The 20,852-nt window shown below is 35.7% G+C and overlaps 1 protein-coding gene across 1 annotated transcript in view; it reads right to left on the bottom strand.

Moving 5' to 3' along the window:
- Positions 1-20,852, bottom strand: part of TNKS (tankyrase) — a 198,354-nt gene that overhangs the window by 29,481 nt on the left and 148,021 nt on the right. Inside the window, 6 exon segments of the mRNA XM_021694117.2 lie at positions 1,658-1,767; positions 2,048-2,267; positions 3,710-3,875; positions 5,677-5,822; positions 9,745-9,824; positions 15,535-15,706. Of these exon segments, the coding sequence (XP_021549792.1) occupies positions 1,658-1,767; positions 2,048-2,267; positions 3,710-3,875; positions 5,677-5,822; positions 9,745-9,824; positions 15,535-15,706 (894 nt within the window).

Here is a 20,852-nt window from a genome sequence, read left to right as displayed (position 1 = left end):
AAGGACACACACGTATAAGTAACATCTCAACGCCTTTCCTTTCAGAAGAATGAGAATTAAAAGGTAAAATACCTTACTTTTGAATTAAGTTTTACTTTCTCTGCTCTCTGTGACAGCTGTGAAGACTGTGACAGTTAAAAGACTGATGGGAGAGAACTTATCTACATCCACAATGTGTAAAATGTATCAAAAGACACACAGATCCACATAGTCTACACAACTGGTAGTGTAAGTTTTACTAGGTCAGGTCAAGAACTAATTCTATTGCCCACATCTATCCTTACTCCTTCGTAGATTTATATAAAGTTAAAAGACTCTGCTTTAAGTTCTACTGATCCCATCAGCTTTATAAACTCTGAACTGAAGCGGCCGCAGAGGGATTAGAGGAATATAATATGGAGAGAAGGATCATGCTAAGAAGTCAACATTAATCTCCAAATGATACATATTTATAGTTATAACACAGAGGTAAAAAAAATTATACATAACTGTATATGTAGTATGTTAGCAGTAAATATTTAGCTTGCCTGGTCCTCAGTAGAAATATACGCTGCACAGTGAAGCTGGGCATCTTACATGAAGGAAGGTTAGAAGAAAATTCTAAATTTAATAAAAGATAATCATCTTGGGAACGATTACTGCAGTTTCAAGAGGATTTCAGTGCTAATAATATATATATTAAATCTGGTAACTTAATTAATTTATTACATTGGGAAATTTCCTGTTTGTCCAACTCAAACTGGACTGTTTGCCTTCCTTAAAAGTACTCCCACTCAGACTGTCATCTCTCTGAAACACTGGTTTCTGCAGAGGGGTTATAAGAAGATGAGGACATTCCTTATGGAGGGCAAGGGAAAAGAGAGGAAGAGAATATGAAATGACAAGGATTAGTTTTTACTTATAGTTTGTTAGGCTTTTGCAAATCCAGAAACTGTCCTCACCGAGTGATTCCCACTGTGAGACCTGTGGTCTCAATCCTGCATCTGTAGGTTTTTATAGTCAAACAGGGAATAAGTGAATGAAAGACAAGCACATGAACATTCATCCTGTGGGATTATGCCTGCATGACTTAGGTCTGAGTGGGCCTTGGTGACTTCATGCGGTCAGTTTCAACAAATGTCGTCAAGGCACTGCAGTAACCCCCTCTCCCTCCTGCAGCTGATGATTACACTTAGAGTGCTTTGAGAACGGCTCGGGTCTTCACTGCAGGGCTTTAGCCAGTCAATCAAACTCTATGAAACCATATATACCAATGGCTCAACCACTGGATATTTTTAAGATGCTGATGATAAACAAAAGCAAGCATAATTTCCATGCCCACAAATAAAAAGCCTCCCGGAATTTACAGTTTCTAAAATCTACTTGGGGTAGAGTTAAGCCTATTATCTGTTTCAATAAATATTAAATGAGCAGCCGTTACATACCTATTACTGTGCTAGACAATGTGAGGAGAACAGAAGGCTATAAAGAGCATGGCCCTTGACCAAAGGGTAGTTAAGCATAACTGGGAAGGCTGGAAACACTCTGAATAGTAAGATTCAAATTGTGCTAAATTATGCTGTTGGTCAGATATCTACTTACTTCATGCACAGTATGCATCTGATAAAATAAGTACATGTCAGTGAAGTTTTCTAGACTTGAACTTTAGCATGCTCACCCCATAGGATGCTGCATTATGAAGAGGAATTAAACCACCTTTGTCTTGGGCATTAACATCTGCTCCATGCTCTAGAAGATATTCAGCTACTTCCAGGTTATTGTAGCCTGCTATTAGAGGGGAAAAGGCAAACATGTCCGATTAAAAAAAAAATCTATATTCATATCTACGTATATAAAGAATGACCAGAAAAATGTTAGGATTTTAATACTTTTTGCTTTGAAAGCTAATACTCAGATAACTAAGAGCCTTTACAATAAGAAATTATATAAAATTATGTCAATCACAAGCATTTTACTATTTCTGCTCAGCATTTCTTTCATCTTCTGGTAAATTGTATTATGTATCCAAGAAAGGACAATGAGACTTGGAGGTGCTGGTGATACTTACCTGCCAGGTGCAGAGGGGTTGAGTTTCTGCCCTGGGTGTCTCTGCAGTTGATATTCTCTGGAGTACACAGCTTCTGCACTCTTGCCAGGCAACCTTTCTTGGCAGCATCCAACAAGGCAGCATCTCCCCTCAGCAAGTCCTGGATGTCTGTGTCTCCCTCTTTTACCAAATCTAATGGTGTATTTCCATCTCTGTTCTTTTTGGTTGGATCTGCTCCATGCTAAAACAATAACAACAAAACAAAACAAACAAATAAAACCAAATGGGGTTTGTATTTTCTATAGTATCTTTCTTAAGGTTTATTTTTAACTTCATCTTCATTCACCCAAGGAAAGATATCTATGTTGTATGCATTTTGAAAAGAAAAGGCCATATCCTGCTTTACTTTGTAAATTCTCTACTTAGTAATATAGTGGATCAGTTTTGTAACTACTTCTCAACCAAAGGTCCAAGCCTCAGGATTAATAGTGATAGTGCAGAAGGTGCTGAGCACCTTTTACTTTTCATGTCATATACTTTCTCAGATACCAAGGTGTCTTTGGAAACCTCTTTTCCTTTTAAGAATGGCCTGGATGTTACTTTTTGACCAGATTTTAATTACATAAAAATATTCAGTGTATATCATGAGAAGGAAGAAGGGAGGAAGACACACCGGTGGGAAAAGTACTTAATTCTAAATGCAATCAATACAAAAGTTTACTAATTTTTTACTATTTTCATTTTAAGTCTTAACACCCAATATGAAATTAGGTATACATGTACTTGCAATTAATTTCATTTTAAAAGTCAAATCATCTATACCTATGAAATGAAATAAATTAAAGTCAAGGATGTTTATTATGGGCCTGACAGACTGCTGTTGGCCCACTGGAGAAATCTGGAATAAACCAAACTAGACAGTGAATTCACAGTGTCCGGGAAATTGTTTCTTACCACCCAGTGAAAATAAAAATAAGTATCAAATACATTATCATTCTCAAGACTCATGAAAACATATCTGATACCATAAAAGTGGTAGGACAAGAATTCTATTTATGTTTAACCAGCGTAAGTTTTTCTCTGGTTAAAAAAAAGAGAGATAAAAAACTACATGTCTGATTATCTTTCACATCTTTTAATTTAAAAAACCCCCACAAAATTAAGTTAGCTTCATAGAACTACTAGTTTCTGCTATTTCATTTATATCCCCCAAATTTATATGAATAACTTTGTCTAAAGATTATTTTATATTTTAATACCAATCTAATATTTAAGTTCTTATAAGATATGTATGTTTAATAATGAGCGATGAGTTTGTTAATAATAGCTACTAAGAAAAAAAATCAGTGTTGATTAAAAATCTTGTTTCCCCTAATACAATGTTTTCTGACTTTAATACCGTAAGTACTGGATAAGCAGTGCAAACTAATGCAACTCTTTCCAAAACCTACCTTGATGAACTGTGATGAACTGAACTTAATCAAATCAGTTCAGAAAGACACTTGAGACACTACTCACAACTATGTAAGTATCATGATATCACACTTAAATATCCCCCTAAAATAGAAAATGGAAGCAGTCTCTACAGCACTTATTGTACTTAGTAATTTACTGTGATGTAATTTTACATGCTAACCAAAAAATATAGTTACTTTATATTTTATAATTTTTAAAATTACATACTTTTAAAAGGAGCTTGCAGATTTCATATTTTCCTTTAGCTGCTGCTTCATGCAGAGGGGTAAATTTCCATAAGTCCGCCACATTGACAGAAGCCCCATGCCTTACTAAAAGCTCAGCTACCTCATAGTGTCCATATGAACAAGCATTATGTAGGGGCACCAAGCCACTAAACAAAAGAAAATTATTTTAAAGACATATAACAGATCTTTGTGTTAAAATGATACTTATAATAAAAATAATTCTTCTATGGCAGTGACTATACTGAACACTCACTTCAAAAGAAAGAATTCTCCTCTGGTCTTGAAGATACAGTCATCCATTTCCAAATAAGGATTAACAATTTCAAAAACAACCCTTTCAATATAAGGATTTTCCCTAGTTTCTTGGTGATGGATAGAAATGTCACAGCAATCCTATGCTTAAAACACATACAGATAGACCCATAGAAAAGTTCCAACACAACACTTTTAATTCAGGTTTCATCAATATAAAGAGCAACACTACAAAGTGATTTCAGGAATAATAATCTAATCAATAATTTGGTTTTATCAACTCAGATTTCCTTCTGTTTGGGTTTTCCTAATGAAAATTGTATGCTTATACAATATACAATGCAATTTAACTAATTTATTTAGGCAAGTTCTACCTTTTGTCTTTGGTTTTTATTTTTTAATTCCTAATTCAGTAGTGGTTTCTATGCATAGATTTAAATATTTAGGTGTCATACAATGAAAACTCAAAATGCAAGTGATACGGAAACTTCAGTATTCAGTAAGGAAAATAGTGACACCAACCATAAACTCCAGCCAGATGAGAAAAATCTAGCTGCCTCAACTTACAAGCAAACTATTCTGAGATAACTCTAAGCTCCGGTTGGAAGGCAGCTGGCATTCAAAAAGGATAGAAAGGGCTTCCTATAAAAAAGGGTGAATCAAAAGGATAAGCTAAGTTGCACTTAAAACATGACAAAAACAAGGTATCAAATGCCTTCTTATTTAGAGGTTTGTTTTTTTTTTTTTTTAATGTTTTGAGACCAAAAATGCTAAGTGCTAACTAAAATGGGCAATGGAAACAAATGCTGGTTGCTCTCCAGGGCACTACAATACTTGGAAAGAGCTGGTGATATTATTGCTGAATATTCAAGTCTGATGTGCCCCTTTTAAAAGATAAATAAATCCATAATGGTTAACTGAAGTCTAAATTGTATGGTTTACTTCTACAGTACTCTGATATGTAATTGCACAGAAAAGTGCTTGCTTATTTCTATTTTGAGATGATATGAAATTAACTCAGAATATGGAAGCTCATCTCAGTTAAAACTCCCTTCTCGCATTTCTAAATAGCTGCCGTGACTGCTGTAAACTGTCTAGATAAATTAAAATAATTTAGTAAACTAATATAAAAATACAGAATATCTGAATTAGTAAAAATAAAGTTATATGTCTATTAATACCAATGACTCTAGGATGGATAGCTTCTTTTGGGAAGAGATTATACATTTTTAATAGCAAAAAAGAAAAAAGGACGAACAATAAATTACAAACTATATTTTAAACACATTCATACAATGCAATAAAATACTGTTATGGGCATTAAAAAGATGAGATGAACAATTAAGTACGGATATGGAAAGACATCAAGATACACTCCTGGGTGAAAAAGCAAATTGCCAAGGAGACTGCGTGGAATGGCGTCGTCATTTATGTTAAAAACAAGCATGGCCACCATAGGAGGATAGGCACTGATTTATACTTTTAAAAAATTTGAAGCATTATCACAAAGTGTTTATGTAATCTCTAGAAGGTGAGGTGATAGGGATTTTCATTTCCTGTACTGTACATTTCTACTAGATGCTTTAAATTTAAAAAAACATGTATTACTTTTTTAATAGTGAAAAAAAATCTAAGACTTCAAAAAATATTAAAAAAATATTTGTAAGTCCCAAATAGCTCAATTCTAACACATACCCTTTGTCTTTGGCGTGGACATCGGCACCGTGGTGTAGAAGGTACTCCACAACAGACACACGATTGTAGCCTGCTGCAAAGTGTAAGGGTGTAGAATGCCGGCCCTCCAAATCTCTGCAATTCACATTTTGAGGGCTGCAAAGTTGCTTTAATGACATACACACACACACAAACACAAAAAGAACATTAATATTTATTCATAGGTTTTGCTCCAAACTACTGCAGGCATCTTGGATAAGCTGTAATTTCCTAATGAATATTTATTTCCAAAGATTGGATCATGCCAGTGATGTTTAAAAATCAGCACTCTGCTTGGTTTCACTGAGTCTACAAATATTTTTACTGTTTACAGAGCAATTTAATCTTTTTTTTTTTTAATATTTCCTGGCCAAAATCCTAATCAAAAAGAAAAACCCATAATAAAGCAAGAATCTCCAAGGCAAATGATGCCTTCATCTTTCATCCTCATAAGGCTTTCTTCCCCGAGACCGTTTGCCCCAGCATGTCCTGCCTGTACTATCATGCTGTCTGCCATGCTTTACTCAAGTAGGACCAACCCTGGCTGACTGCAGAACTACCCAGAGCTCTCGTCTCCGCTGACGTGGCAAGCAAAAAGCTGCCAGAAAAATTACATTAATTCTGCCTGGGCCATCCACTTGGCCCTCTGACCCGCTACAGCAAAGCCTGATGCTTCCCCTGATCTTCGGGAGATGTTTGTCTAACTCTCCGAGCCAAACTGATTCCAATCATGCTCTCATTTTTCGTCTTTCATCTCCTTGTGAGTGTGAGCGTTTCAGCACAAGCTCGATTCTGTCTGCTTATAGAGCAGCAGGAAGCAAAGGAAGGACCGGCAGGCTGCACCACTGGCGGTGACAGATGAATTTTAATAACAATACGTGAATAGTAATTCACAATTTATAAAGAATCTCATATTCCTTCAGCGAGAGAATTATTTTCTATCTGTGAAGTTGATCATTATCTCCATCTTACAGATAAATAAACCAAGGTTCAGAGAGGGCTAAGCAACCTGTCCTTTTTCACAGAGTTGGTAAGTTAAAGGGTACAATAAAGGCTCAAACCTGGTTTTCCCGATTATAATCTCTTGATCGTTCTGCTACATGCTTGCTTACTTTCCTAATTACCCTCATTCAGAGAAGTGATGCAAAGAAAGGTAATGGAAAGAAGAACAGTCAAAAAAACCCCCAAGAAAACAGTGACATTTTCTAGCCTACAATGTATGATGGCAGGGCTTTCCAGGCATTTGACAATCTTGCTCTCACTCCTGCCACTGTAATGAGCTATTATTATGTAAAAACTAAGAGCCTGGAAGGCATCTGTTTCTACTGACTTATTGAGTAGGGGCCTTCCCATCGGTAGGGTAAAAGCAGGACTTTGCAGGTGGTACGATGTGTACGATGTGTACGTGACGGAAGAAGATCTGGGCCGTAAGGGAGAGCCTACAATCTCACCAGCTCTATGTGGAAAAGCCCCAGACTCTAAAATCTCAAGAGCCACTGTCATCCGGCCAAGTCAAATATCTTACCCTTTCACGACAAGTGAGTCTGTGGCTACCTTAACACATAAATTATAGAATCAAAAACAAAATGAAATAGAAGTGAATAAATTAATACATAAAACTAAAGAGCACAAAAAATTGGTAGTAAACATCTACTGCTGTCTTACATGATTGAAGCTGCTTCTTGCTGCTGCTGGGTTTTCTTCAGGCTGTTACATTCTTTTTTGTTTTTGTTTTTGTTTTTTGTTTTGTTTTTAAGATTTTATTTATTTTTTAGAGAGCGAGTGAGAGAGAAACAGCATGAGAGGGGAGAGGGTCAGAGGGAGAAGCAGGCTCCCCGCTGAGCTGGGAGCCTGATGTGGGACTCGATCCCAGGACCCTGGGATCATGACCTGAGCCGAAGGCAGACGCTTAACCATCTGAGCCACCCAGGCGCCCCAGGCTGTTACATTCTAAAGTAACTTTTTTTTTTTTCCCGCAGAGAATATCAGCAAAACAGGGATGCGGTACAGAATGAAACACAACTCATTCTGCCAGGTTACAAAAATAAAAGCCCATTCTGCCTTAAACATTTGCTTTCTAATATTTGGAAGTTCTTCATTCTCTGTTCGATTTCACTTTCCTTTTGAATGCCAAAGCAATTTTACATTCTTCCTACCTGATTTTCATAATTTCAAATACTTTACTCAGCAAACAGCCTTTTCTTCTAATTTCTAACATTTTAATACTTTCTGAAGCCTCTAGGGAAAGAAATTTACCACGCTTAATTCTCACTTAATTTGTGCTTTGTTTTTCTTCTGCCACTTCCATTCCACTCATAAAAATATTGTTGGCCTTTATTGTGAATGGATTGTTTAGGAGACCTGAAGGCTGTAGTAGGTTTGCCTATCAGTACATACAAAACATATGGAATTAAAAACTACATATTAAGAAAATACTAAACTATTAATTTAATGATAATGGGCACATGTAGCAAGTCTGGTGCTGAGATTATCATGCCCTGATGCAGAAAAGGAGTCCTGATCACTTTTATATTTAAACATTTTCTTTAATTAGCATATATTTCAAATGACAAAAAGTATGTAATTTTAATTAAGAAAAAAAGTATATAGTTTTAGACCTAAGAGAACTTTAAAATTTCTCCCCAGTGGCTATTACAATTGAAGTTTACTGTTTTTCTTTAAATAACTTAGATATTCTTGTAAGAAGGGAGAGATATTAGAAGTGGTCATATACTGAAACAAAAAAAATTTCTAGGCAACAGAGCTTGAAAGTGATTACGGTATTTTCTTTTTCTTTTTTTTTTTTAAGATTTTATTTATTTATTTGAGAGAGAGAGAGAGACCATGAGCAGCGGGACAAGCAGACTTCCCACTGAGTGGGGAGCCTGATGTGGGGCTTGACCCTGGGACTCTGTGACTGTGACCAGAGCCGAAGGCAGACGCTTAACCTACTGAGCCACCCAGGCGCCCCGTGTATTTTCAACCAGTACACATCAGCAAGAATGCTACATTAGTTTGCTGAAAATCACAAAAATAAGAGTTTGCTTAATAAGAAGTGACAAAGTTTAGTTTGTAAAAAATAACCTGGTATGACTGTCAGTACCAATTTCATAATTAGCCTTTCTTTTTTTTAAAACAAGAAAGAAATACAAACTACAAGACCAATCCCCAAATAAGAACAAAACCCCTATCTCTTTCTATCTTCATCCCTACATAAGTGATTTCAGATAGGAACTATCTGTTCTTAAAAAGCATATTCAGTATCAGAATATCATTTTATATTTGAAAAAAATTACATCTATCATTTAATGTTAATGTTTATAATTTAATGTTTCTATACCACAAATAAAGGCTGTTAAAATTTTCCTGGCAAGCAGAGTTACATAGAAAAGAAAATCCTGGGGCGCCTGGGTGGCTCAGTTGGTTAAGCATCTGCCTTCGGCTCAGGTCATAATCCTGGAGTTTCAGGATCAAGCCCCACATCAGGCTCTCCGCTCAGCAGGAAGTCTGCTTCTCCCTCTGCCCCTCACCTCACTCATGCTCTCTCTCTCAAATAAATAAATAAAATCTTAAAAAAAAAAAAAGAAAATCCATCTTCTGTATATAAATTAATTCCAAATAGTTGCGGGATCATAAGAATGATCATAAGAACGATAAGAACGATCAAAGTTCTATGATCATAAGAACATAGAGCAATTGTGAGAATCTCTTAGAAGAGCTGAAGAAACGTTGTTTTGAACTTTATTGTACAATGTATTACCTGGGTTTGAACTAGCTTAGAAATTTATGAATGTGGCTACAAATAAGACTTTCATTAATATAAGTGAAAATAAAAGAGCTTTCATGTAACTAGAAGGAAAGTGACTAAAGTCGTTTAATGGATATAAAGCACATACTAGAAAATCCTTCCTAACGAGCTCTCCTATTTATGGATCTACTTTGTTCATCCCTTTTATTGTTTAGATTTGAATAGTTTCACTTAGAAGCTTAAAATGAACTGGTTAGCAAAGTTTCAATAGCACTACCCAAGATGTTAAAGCACTGATTTACCTTCACAGTTTCCAAGTCTCCAGCTTTAGATGCCTCTAGCAGTCGATAGTCAACATCAGAAGTGCGTATAGGTGTACTTTCTGAATAAAAGAGAGGAAAGATTACTACTGTTGGTTTTTAAGGAATCACAGAGTTAAGAAGGGAAAATTATTTGGTGACTGGAAAGAGAGATTAAGGGTTCAGAAATTCCTGAGATCTAAATTATGGATTTTTCTAAACTGTTTTCAGATAAGAAAAAAGTAGCTGCTTGTTTCCATTCCCATCTATCTCGTCCTAAGCTACATTTAAATAAATTCGAAGACACACAAATCCTTCTCCACCCCCAATATTCTAGTCTTCAAATTTTCTGGCCAACACTTGGCAAAAGGGAATAAAGAAACACAGGAGCATGATATCAAAAACATCTTCATGATACTTTGGTCTTACAAATGTGGTAGCAAAGCTTTGCCACAGATTTTGTTGTGTAAACTGAGGGAAGGCACTCAACTTTCAGGACTTAATGTTCAGCTTTCTTCTTTTTGGCCTCGACTTCCTCAATATAAACAGAAGGACTACTCCCCAAATCAGTGATCTCAGAAAATATAATCAGTGTACAAAAGGGCCTACTAAATACAGAAATTTGTTTAATTCACATTTATTGAATGGCTTCAAGGAAATGCCATTAAAAATGTCTGTAATGTATGGTGATTAACATAATAAAATAAAATTAAAAAAAAATAAAACAAATAGTTAAGTCCCATGGGAAAAAAAATAAAATAAAATAAAAAAATGTCTGTACAATTGGGAGGTGTGACACAAATGCTAAACAGAATATAATTAGATTAGGCTGTTAGATCTAGAAGTATGAGGCTAACAAATGAAGTGTTTTAATACAATATAAACAAACCAAAAATTCATTACACATTGGCTCAAATAAAAAAATTTTCACAGAAAACAACATATATCACTCAAAATATGTTCATAGACATTGTGTGCGGCCTTTATAACGCACATGTATGTACACACTCAAGTAACACAAAAGGAGTTAAGTCCAGGAGACTTGGATTTTGACTAGTACTGGTGACAATGGACAAATCACTTAATAGCTTAGCTTTTGCTCCTATAAAGTGAGTATTGGTTTCCCTTACATTCTCTTTCAGATTTAAGACTACATTATCTTATGATCAAAGATGCCTTTCTTGAGTCCACTGTCTACATGGGAAGCTCAAGTGATGCTATGAAAAGGTTTTAGATTAGAAGAAATACTTTGGCTCTTTCTCGTCTAAAGTGCTTCATTCAGGAGAGTGGCTTTTACAGAACAGGTTATGAGAACTCTTCCATTACAGATAAACTGTGTTTATTTAGTCATGATAATACTTAGCAGATAAAATGCTAAGATTAAAGCGAGGAAAGAGGAGAGTATTTCATATGATGAAGTACATTTCTGAAACATCAATAAATATTTCTCTTTACAAGAGAGTTTATTATTTGTTTGTGGAATTGTGGAGGAAAGAAATCAGGTCTTGCTTGTCTTCATGTTCCTTTTCACAGAGAACATTCAGAAATCATCTGCTGAATTGACTTCCATGCTATTTTATATTGGGGTCAGTGTGTTTGGCCCATCATCTCTCTTTCTTTGGCTGCCTTTATCCTGTTCTTTCTTATTTGTCTCCATTCTTGCTGTGCATGCCACCGCTGCATTTATGGGTGAGACAGTCCGTTTGTACATTACTTCTCTGTGAAAGTGATTCTGGCAGTTGGTAAAACTCACTGAAACATCCTTTGGATATCTATAGGTAATATTTTTAGTTTATCATTTCAACAAAACGACAATTATTTATGTATATGGAGTTAGACCTTTGGATATTTTCAGATTCTAGCATTTGAAGGATACAATTAATATGGCTAAATGTTTTAATTTGAAGAACTATTTGAAATTGGCACACTGATCTTGATGCAGACTATTTGCAAAGGGTATAATTTTACAATCAAGCAAAAATTTTTATGCAAATTTAAGAATGCTTCTGAGAACTATGGAGAAATCCTTACTCCTAGTCAGAGTAGAAAGTAGTTATTTAAAGATATTGATTAATTACTATACAAATTATAGAGTTTTGCATCCATTATAAATACTGAACAGGCTTAGAAATGATTCATTTTTAGAAACAATGTGAACAAAGTATTAGCTGAAAGGATATATATACACCCCGGGAACTTTGTACAAAGAGATGCAGAATTAAAAGAAGGATATAAAAATGAAGTTAAAAGGGAACATAAGTGGGGCGCCTGGGTGGCTCAGTTGGTTAAGCAACTGCCTTCGGCTCAGGTCATGATCCCAGGGTCCTAGGATCGAGCCCCACATCGGGCTCCCTGCTCGGCGGGAAGCCTGCTTCTCCCTCTCCCACTCCCCCTGCTTGTGTACCCTCTCTCGCTGTCTCTGTCAAATAAATAAAATCTTTAAAAAAAAAAAAATAAACAAAAAATAAAAGGGAATATAAGTAAGAGTAGCTGATATGCAAACTACTATATAGTAAAAAGTATAAGAAAAGTACTATATTGGTAAAAAGTGTAAGAAAAAAATTCAGAATGTTTTAACCTTAGAAATTCTTTTATAAGCACACTGGTTTTTGCAGAGTTTGAAATTAAAGATTTCACCTTGAGTCAAAGGTTAAAGATGAGCTTCTAATTTTTCTCCAATTCTATTTTGGCTCACCAGAATTAAAAAAAAAAAAAGATAAAGGAAAGGAAAGGAAAAGGAAAAGGAAAAGGAGCCCCAAACCTAAAGTTCCAAAGCCTGGAAGGCAATTTGTTATTATTATTATTATTTTTGAATCCCCTAAGACTGGCTGTTTACTGGACTGGCAATAGGTCGTAGTGGTTTATTTCAATGTGCAAATGTAAATGGGGATTTCAGTGTTTCATTTAGCTATTATAAATCCCCCAAATCCTTACTTCTATAAATGATTAGGTAAAAGTAATGGGATAACCATATTGGAATATACAGTCAGAATTATTTCATGCCAAAGTCTAGCCTAAAATTGCTGTTTAAAAGAACTGTCCATGATGCTGGAAATATTCTTTATCTGTGCTAATATAGTAGCCACTAGTCATATGTGGACAGAGCAGGTTTAGAGAAAGCAGGTCTGCAGAAGAAAGTACAATCTTCTGAAAGGATATTTTAAAATGCTGGTTTATAAAAGCTGCTATCTGACATTAATTGTGACATAAATACTGCCAATAGTTTACAATTTAAACTCTATTAATGTAAACTATTGGCAACTACTGACTTGGGAGCTGGAAGTGCAGGTCTCTAAAAGTGGATCTTAAACCTGGTATCAACAGGTGTATTTAAATGCATCTTTAAAATGTTGCCCAGACGAGAACGCCAATAACTTAGTATACATCCTATATGACTGATGCATTCTTTTAAGAGTCGTTACACCTATAACCTAGAATGGTTGAGTAAATGTAGGTATAATCAAAAAGTTCAGCTAGTACATGGTCCACAGACTATAGATATATAAGTTTCTCATAGGAATATTAGTTTAAAAAATTATATCCTTTTCCAAACAAATAAACAATTCCTACTTTCAAAACCTTTCTAAGGGCAAGATTTTATCATCTAGGGCACCTGGGTGGCTCAGTTGGTTGAGCAACTGCCTTCGGCTCAGGTCATGATCCTGGAGTCCCGGGATCGAGTCCCTCATCGGGCTCCCTGCTCGGCGAGTGAGCCTGTTTCCCCCTCTGACCCTCCCCCCTCTCATGTACTCTCTCTCATTCCCGCTCTCTCAAATGAATAAATAAATCTTTAAAAAAAAAAAAAAAAGATTTTATCATCTAATTCTACTGTCTATATTATTTTTCCAGATCAATAAAGAATATTAAGACTTAAACCAAAAAGTTCTGGCATGTTCTACGTTACACATTTAATTACCTGTATGTTTTATCTTCCAAACAAACTTTTAAGAAGAATTATCAAAATAACTGAATAAAATATTACATTTGTGATTCAGTATTTAATTTTATCTTTTACCAAAAGTCATATATTCTAATTGCATTGATTCAGAAGACATTTAAAAAGCATTCATGGATCTAATCTGCTTAATTTATTCAATCCTTTCTTCTCCCTTTTGTCAATTATCTCTAAATTTATGCATAATATTATTAGAAATTTTAATGTGATAGCTATCTGTTTGCCCGATTTATGGTTACAACTTATAAAATCTAACTTAAAATTCAGCACTAAGTGGTTCTTGGTAAAAGTGTAAGAAAAAATTTAGAATGTTTTAACAAAAATCACACCTTTTAGAAATTATATTAGAATTTACTGAGAAGGCAGAAAGAGGTCCTAGTCAAAGCGTGATCATTTTCTTTAAGTAAATGTTCTATTGCTCTGTAGAAACGGAAGTTACATGAAATCATGTTTTTCATAGTTCAAGCTTGCAATTCTATAATAGGAAATTTCATTCCTTTAGATCTTTTTAGTTTCTATGGTAAAGGTGCCCTAGACAGGGCTTACTTCGAATGTCTCAAGATCACCAGCTAAGACTAAAGTAGAATGATACTATCTACGAATAAGCTAGCATGAGGAAAGTAAATCTCAATTAGTAGCTTTTAAAATGTGGCAAAGATACTCTTATGAGGCTGGTTAACTCTGATTCAGCTCTAACAATACATATGAGCTCCACAAGCCTAGAAAGTTCCCTATTTCAGAATATAGTTGTGATTCTTAACTGTGCTGTACTTTTGGGGGCCCTTCAGAAATTTGTGGGGTTTATTTTTGTCTTCTAGTGTTGTTTTATCCAGGCTATTACTATTACAATAATTATAAATTATTTAACTGTCATTTTCCCTTTATATTATAGTTAGGGCATTTAATTTGGGGCTTGGGGAAGGTATCTGTACAGTTAGGTCACATTATCTATAAATTTCATTTCTGGATAAGAAAAGGGGATATTATAAAATATTCATTATGACAAGGGTGGCACTGTGTCTGATGGAGTAAAGAAATCCTGGGTTATAGGCAGAAGTAACTAGGACTTCAGATTCCTAGTCCTCTTTACTCTTCCAGTTTGTTATATCATTCTAGTGCAGATATAACCCACAGACAAAAAGAAAGGGATGGGAAACAAGAACCAATTATACCAAATTAATTTTGTATCTAGCTCACCATTTTTCAATAGCTAGACTGTGTTATTTCCTCTAACTGGGGGGCTTGGGAAACTAATCAACTTTCATATCAGTTCTTTGTTTAATCTCCCTCAATAAATTAAATAGATAAAATATCTAATGTTGTACTAGGTAGGCATTAATATTCAACAAGATTTTATAATTATATTTAAGCTAGAAAAAACAAGATAATCTCCTAACGATGCAATGAAGTTAAGAAATACAAAAAAGCAGGTCAGACTATCACATATGTATGAACAATTAATTAAAGATCATTACCAGGTGAATGATTTCTTATTTTCTCTATTTGATAGATTTTAGAGCTGCCATAATTCCACACTGTTTATATGAACTTTAAGTCACCTTTGATCATAGCACCCATGAGTCAGGTTTTCAATTTAAAACTAAAAAAAAAAAAAAAAGAGAGAGTATATGCCTCCTTCTCATGACACCTACCTCACTCCACCAAAAACGTTGATAGGGAGGGTCTCAGGCTAAACTGCAAGCAAGGAAAGGTATGAAAAATATTCAGGCAAAGAAAGCATTCCAAAGAGCTACTTAAAACAAGTGGTGCAAAGTTTGTCTGTTTATATCAGTGGACATGAAACGGGAAGCACAGAATGTACTGCTTATATATCTCACCGCTTAGAATCTGCTGCACAGCTTCGTTCCCCATCTGCGCCGCTGTAAAGCCTTGTAAAGAGATGATGGAAGGATCAGAGCCGTAGCTCAGCAGGAGGCGGCAGGTCTGCAGGTGACCTGCGAGGGCAGCTCTATGCAAAGCAGTCTGACCCAGGGTGTCCAGTGCATTCATCTGAAAAATCACCGGGTGGGCACAGAGAATTGAGTATCTACTTGTTCCATTTTACACCCTAGCAAATAAATATTTTATTTTAATTTTATTTATTTTGTTTTGCTTTGTTTTGTTGTTATGTTATGTTGTTATGTTATGTTATGTCACCATATAGTACATCATTCGTTTTTGATGTAGTTTCCATGATTCATTGTTTGCATATAACACCCCGGTGCTCCATGCAATACGTGCCCTCCTTAATACCCATCACCGGGCTAATCCATCCCCCTACCTCCCTCCCCCCTAAAACCCTCAGTTTGTTTCTCAGAGTCCACAGTCTCTCATGGTTTGTCTCCCCCTCCAATTTCCCCCCCTTCATTTCTCCCTTCCTTCTCCTAATGTCCTCCATGCTATTCCTTATGTTCCACAAATAAGTGAAACCATATGATAACTGGCTTTCTCTGAGTGACTTATTTCACTTAGCATAATCTCCTCCATCCCATCCACGTTGATGCAAAAGTTGGGTATTCATCCTTTCTGATGGCTGAGTAATATTCCATTGTATATATGGACCAGATCTTCTTTATCCATTCATCTGTTGAAGGGCATCTTGGCTCTCTCCACAGTTTGGCTATTGTGGACATTGCTGCTATGAACACTGGGGTGCATGTGGCCCTTCTTTTCACTACATCTGTGTCTTTGGGGTAAATACCCAGTAGTGCAATTGCTGGGTCATAGGATAGCTCTTTTTTAAAATTTTTGAGGAACCTCCACACTGTTTTCCAAAGTGGCTTTACCAACTTGCATTCCCACCAATAGTGTAAATAAATTCTTATGAGAAAAATAAACTGTCGGGGCGCCTGGGTGGCTCAGTCGTTAAGCATCTGCCCTCAGCTCAGGTCATGATCCCAGGGTCCTGGGATCGAGCCCTGCATCAGGCTCCCTGCTCAGCAGGAAGCCTACTTCTCCCTCCTCTCTCACTACCCCTGCTTGTGTTCCTGCTCTTGCTATCTCTTTCTCTCTCTGTCAAATAAATAAATAGAATCTTAAAAAAAGAAAAAAGAAAAATAAACCATCAAAAGCGTCCTGAAAAATGCCACAGACTATTTACTATTAACTTTTGGTTACTGCTGCTGAAAAAAATATCAGTTTCTTAGTTATCCTTCTCTGACTGCCTTATTGAAAATTACAACATCCTCATCCCTGCCCTGAATGACTGTCTTCCTGTCCATCTTCCACTCCCTGCCACTCCCCTCAACAATTAGAATGTAAGGTCTCTGAGGGCTGGGACTCCGATGTTCACTGCCTGCCTCATCTAAGATGTATGTGAAATACTTTTGGATGAATGGGTTTTACCTAACTTGCTCCCGTAACATAAAGACAACAGAACATGTAAGCCAAGACAGTCAAAGTAGTTAATTACATTTCTTTTCTAATTTTAGTAAATAATTTTAATAGAATACCCTCATTACTAACCTGAATTACTAATGCCTCAATTACTAACACATTTAACCCTCAGCAAAAAAAATTTAAATTTTCAAATGTTCCATTTTTAAAGCTTCGAAGAGTTATAAAGGAAGAATAATTTAGCTAGTTTTAAGATAACATTCAACTTTGGCATCAGCTTCATAATTTGATCAAACCTGTTTTCCAGGATGCCCCAGTAAATACCTTCTATTCCAATCAGACCAAAGTCCACGTTCATTGTACATGCTGATTCTTTCAGAGAAGCCCTTCTTTCTGCCTTTCTGGATTATGAAATCCAGTGCAAGTCTCATCTTTCTTAAGAAGTCTTGATTACTTGAAGGCTTGGTGATTACTGCCTTTCTGAATACCCATGTCAAGTTAGTACTATCCTACAAATTTTAACACGGGGCTAGTTTTTGTTGTGGTTATTGAGATTATGGATTGTATTATATAGGTTTTTCTGAGTTTTCTAGAAAGCTCCTCTTCAGGGCATACAGTAAATTTTCAAATATATGCTAGCACATTATTCTAAGCATTTGTGCACACCCACCAAATACAAGATTAAGGAAAGAAAAGATTTAAGACGACTGATCTCCATGTCTCAGTCTTTCATCATTTTAAGTGAGGCTGTCACACTTGTTCAGGCAAGGGTTCATCTAAATTCTTAATGGTGTTTCACAAAATTTGCCATGAAATACTGATATATTTAATTAGATCTCATTTGCCAGTGGAGAAGCGACTGTTTATACAAAGGCGACATAAAAGCACAGCCATTAGCATGTATTGATGGAAAACATAAGCTACCAAAGTAAACTTCTTGACTTTCTTTTTCTTTGTTACCTCACCACAAGAGAAAAACTTAAAATTGGGAACATTCTAATCATTAACATTTTTCTGGAAATTTGACAAGAAACCCACTAAATTATTTAATTGTAGTGACAGAAATCCTCAGTATAGCTTGTTAAATCATAGGAACATGGTCGAGAATTACTACTTCAAAATACAGATATTACCAAGTTATTTTTCAGCTCAAACTCAGAGACTCTTCAGTGCCTTCAAGTAAACTTGAACGCCTCAGCATGTCATTTAAGACCATCTGTAATTTACTTTTATACTATCTTCCTACTATATTTTTTCATCACAATTTGATAGGCTTGCTATGCTCCAGCTTTATTAGATTACACTGGAACCCCATTTTATGAAGGTGTTAGTTTCTAAAGTCATTGCAAAAGGTAAAATCTGTCTCTGGTCAACATTATCCTTCCAATGGCAGAGACAGATATAAGGTTTCTTAGTAAATTCAAAACTCGCCAGTTTTACCTTCACTGTGTTAGCAGATCAACTGAACACCGAAGTCATTCAGTATCTTTAAACACTAAAAACACTATGTGTAAGGAGAGGTTGTCTCGAGATATATGCATGGTGAAACTGAGCACATACAGAAAACAGCAGATTCCCTTCTGTCTCTCACTCACTCTGGGGCATGCACTCATGGAACAAATCTGGGCAAAAATCACCACTCACCAATATTATTTACATTAACTTTCCTTGTTCCTCTCTACCCTCAGTTTTGGAGGGGTGGTCCTGAATGCAGCTCCACTAACACATGCTCATTTCTCTGTTTCATACTTCTTACCCTCGTGTACAGCTGTCAAAATTAGAACCAAGTTGTTCACCTCCTAAAAAGTCTCATAAGGAAGGGATGCAACTTACATTTACTAAGCACTTACTGATGTTAGGCTCTGTGCTAGATGCTATATGTAAATTGGAAGCTATTTAAAAGCAGAAATTATGACTTGATCTTAAATGTAATTCTTCCCCTCTGCCCTCCCCAACCCCAGAAATACAAGGTCTAGGACATAGCTTGGAGCTATGTGAATAGCTTATGTGAATAAGTGAAAAATATAGAATATATAAATCGTTATTAGAGTTCATTTATAAAAGGAGTTTTTTATGTCTAGCTGAAAAAAATTCCAACCATTTGATGAGGACTAATTGATAATGCTAGAAAGTTAAAACCTTGATCATATACTGAAGCTTTATGTCCTCATCCCTGTTTATGTATATAAGGCATTTACTCATTTCCATAGATGGTATTATATTCTAGTATCTCAGAAAACTAAACTTTCTTAAAGTACAGGACAGAGCAGCGTAATATAAAATTCTTTGCTTTAGAAAATGTATATATTTTTTATTATGAGAGAATTTTCCCCTCAAACTCTAAACAGTTATCACAGCAACAAAAGAATATCGATGGAGGGCTTTATCAGACAACAAAGATGAAGCACTGCGAGAAGCCGTAGAAAAGTATCAGCGATATTTAACAGACGTACTCATTCCACAGAAACAAGCAGGATAACAAAACTACAACAATTTGGTGATACTTTGTACAACCCAGAGAATGAACAAGAATGGATGCCAGGGAAAATATTAAATAGACATTCGACAAGGGTTTTTGTGAGGAAAATCCTCATTAGAGCATGTCCTCATTAGAAGCAAATGTCAAATTTCTCAGATTCCCTAATCTAAGGACTCCAGGCTTGTCCTTCTATGGTCAAAAGGTGCCTGAGGCAGCTCTAGGCCATCAACTCCATACTCCAAAGCCAAAAAGGATATTTTATACATCTATTGTAAAAAAAGAAGAAACCTTTCCCAGTGGACTTCCTACGGCGAGGGCCAAAAATGCCTCCCAAACTGATGCCTATACGAGTCACAAGCAAGGAGAATAAGATTACTAACACTGTTTCAGACCCAGGCTTCTGTGAAGCTCCCAAATCTGAACAAAATAGAGTTCCACAGAGGAAGTTAGCAAGCTACGATCCATGGGTTAATTCCAACCAGCTGACTATTTTTGTACTGCTTGCAAGTGAAGAATGATTTTTATATTTTTAAGTGATTGCATTTAAAATGGCTATATAAGTACCCACAAAGCCAAAAATATTTACTATCTGGACTTTTGAGAACATGTTTGCTGATCCCTGTTCTGAAGCAAAGAAAGGGAACAATGATTGCTGGATGGGAAATCAGCTGTCAGTTGGAGCCATTTCTGATTCAAAATTGAAAATAAAAATTAAGGCCCCTAACTTCCTCTTCTATTTAACTTTATCAACACTTTAATACTCTGCCTTTGTTTATTCTTTTATCAACCAGTCATGGGATACAATCAGGGCTCTCTACAAAGTGGTCAATCTATTCTTTTTCCCTCCACATATGTATTCTGAAGTGGTTCAAGGCAATTAAGTCCAAAATGTATGCACTTTCCAAGGTAGGTGACAAGTTTGTTTTTAGAGGGCAGCAGTAACTATTTTATAGGACTACAGGTCAATCCCCATTCCCTGATTTTTTAAACGGGTCATCTGGCAGGATTTGCATTGCTGCTCTAAGTCAGTTTCACAGTGAAAAAGGGTGATATTGTGGAGCTAGTGTAATTATATTTCATTGTGATCCCAGAGAGTTATAGGGAACTCTAATTGTTTAATGGTTCCCATAAGTCTGGATTTATTACTCTACCACCATTCTATAAGTTATATAAATGGGAATTGGTAGTAATTCACTCTATTGATGGAGAAATACAGGAGATTAAATGACTTGAGCATGTTATCCACAAAATCTATAATTGAAAACACTGAAGAAAAGGGCCAACTAAAGACCATGACAACCTGAAAGTCATGACAACATTGTTTTTTTGTCCTCTTGGCTT

This window comes from Neomonachus schauinslandi, chromosome 2, assembly GCF_002201575.2.
Source record: "Neomonachus schauinslandi chromosome 2, ASM220157v2, whole genome shotgun sequence".
In the NCBI taxonomy this organism is placed as follows: domain Eukaryota; kingdom Metazoa; phylum Chordata; class Mammalia; order Carnivora; family Phocidae; genus Neomonachus; species Neomonachus schauinslandi.
This window is presented reverse-complemented; position numbering and strand designations above follow the sequence as displayed.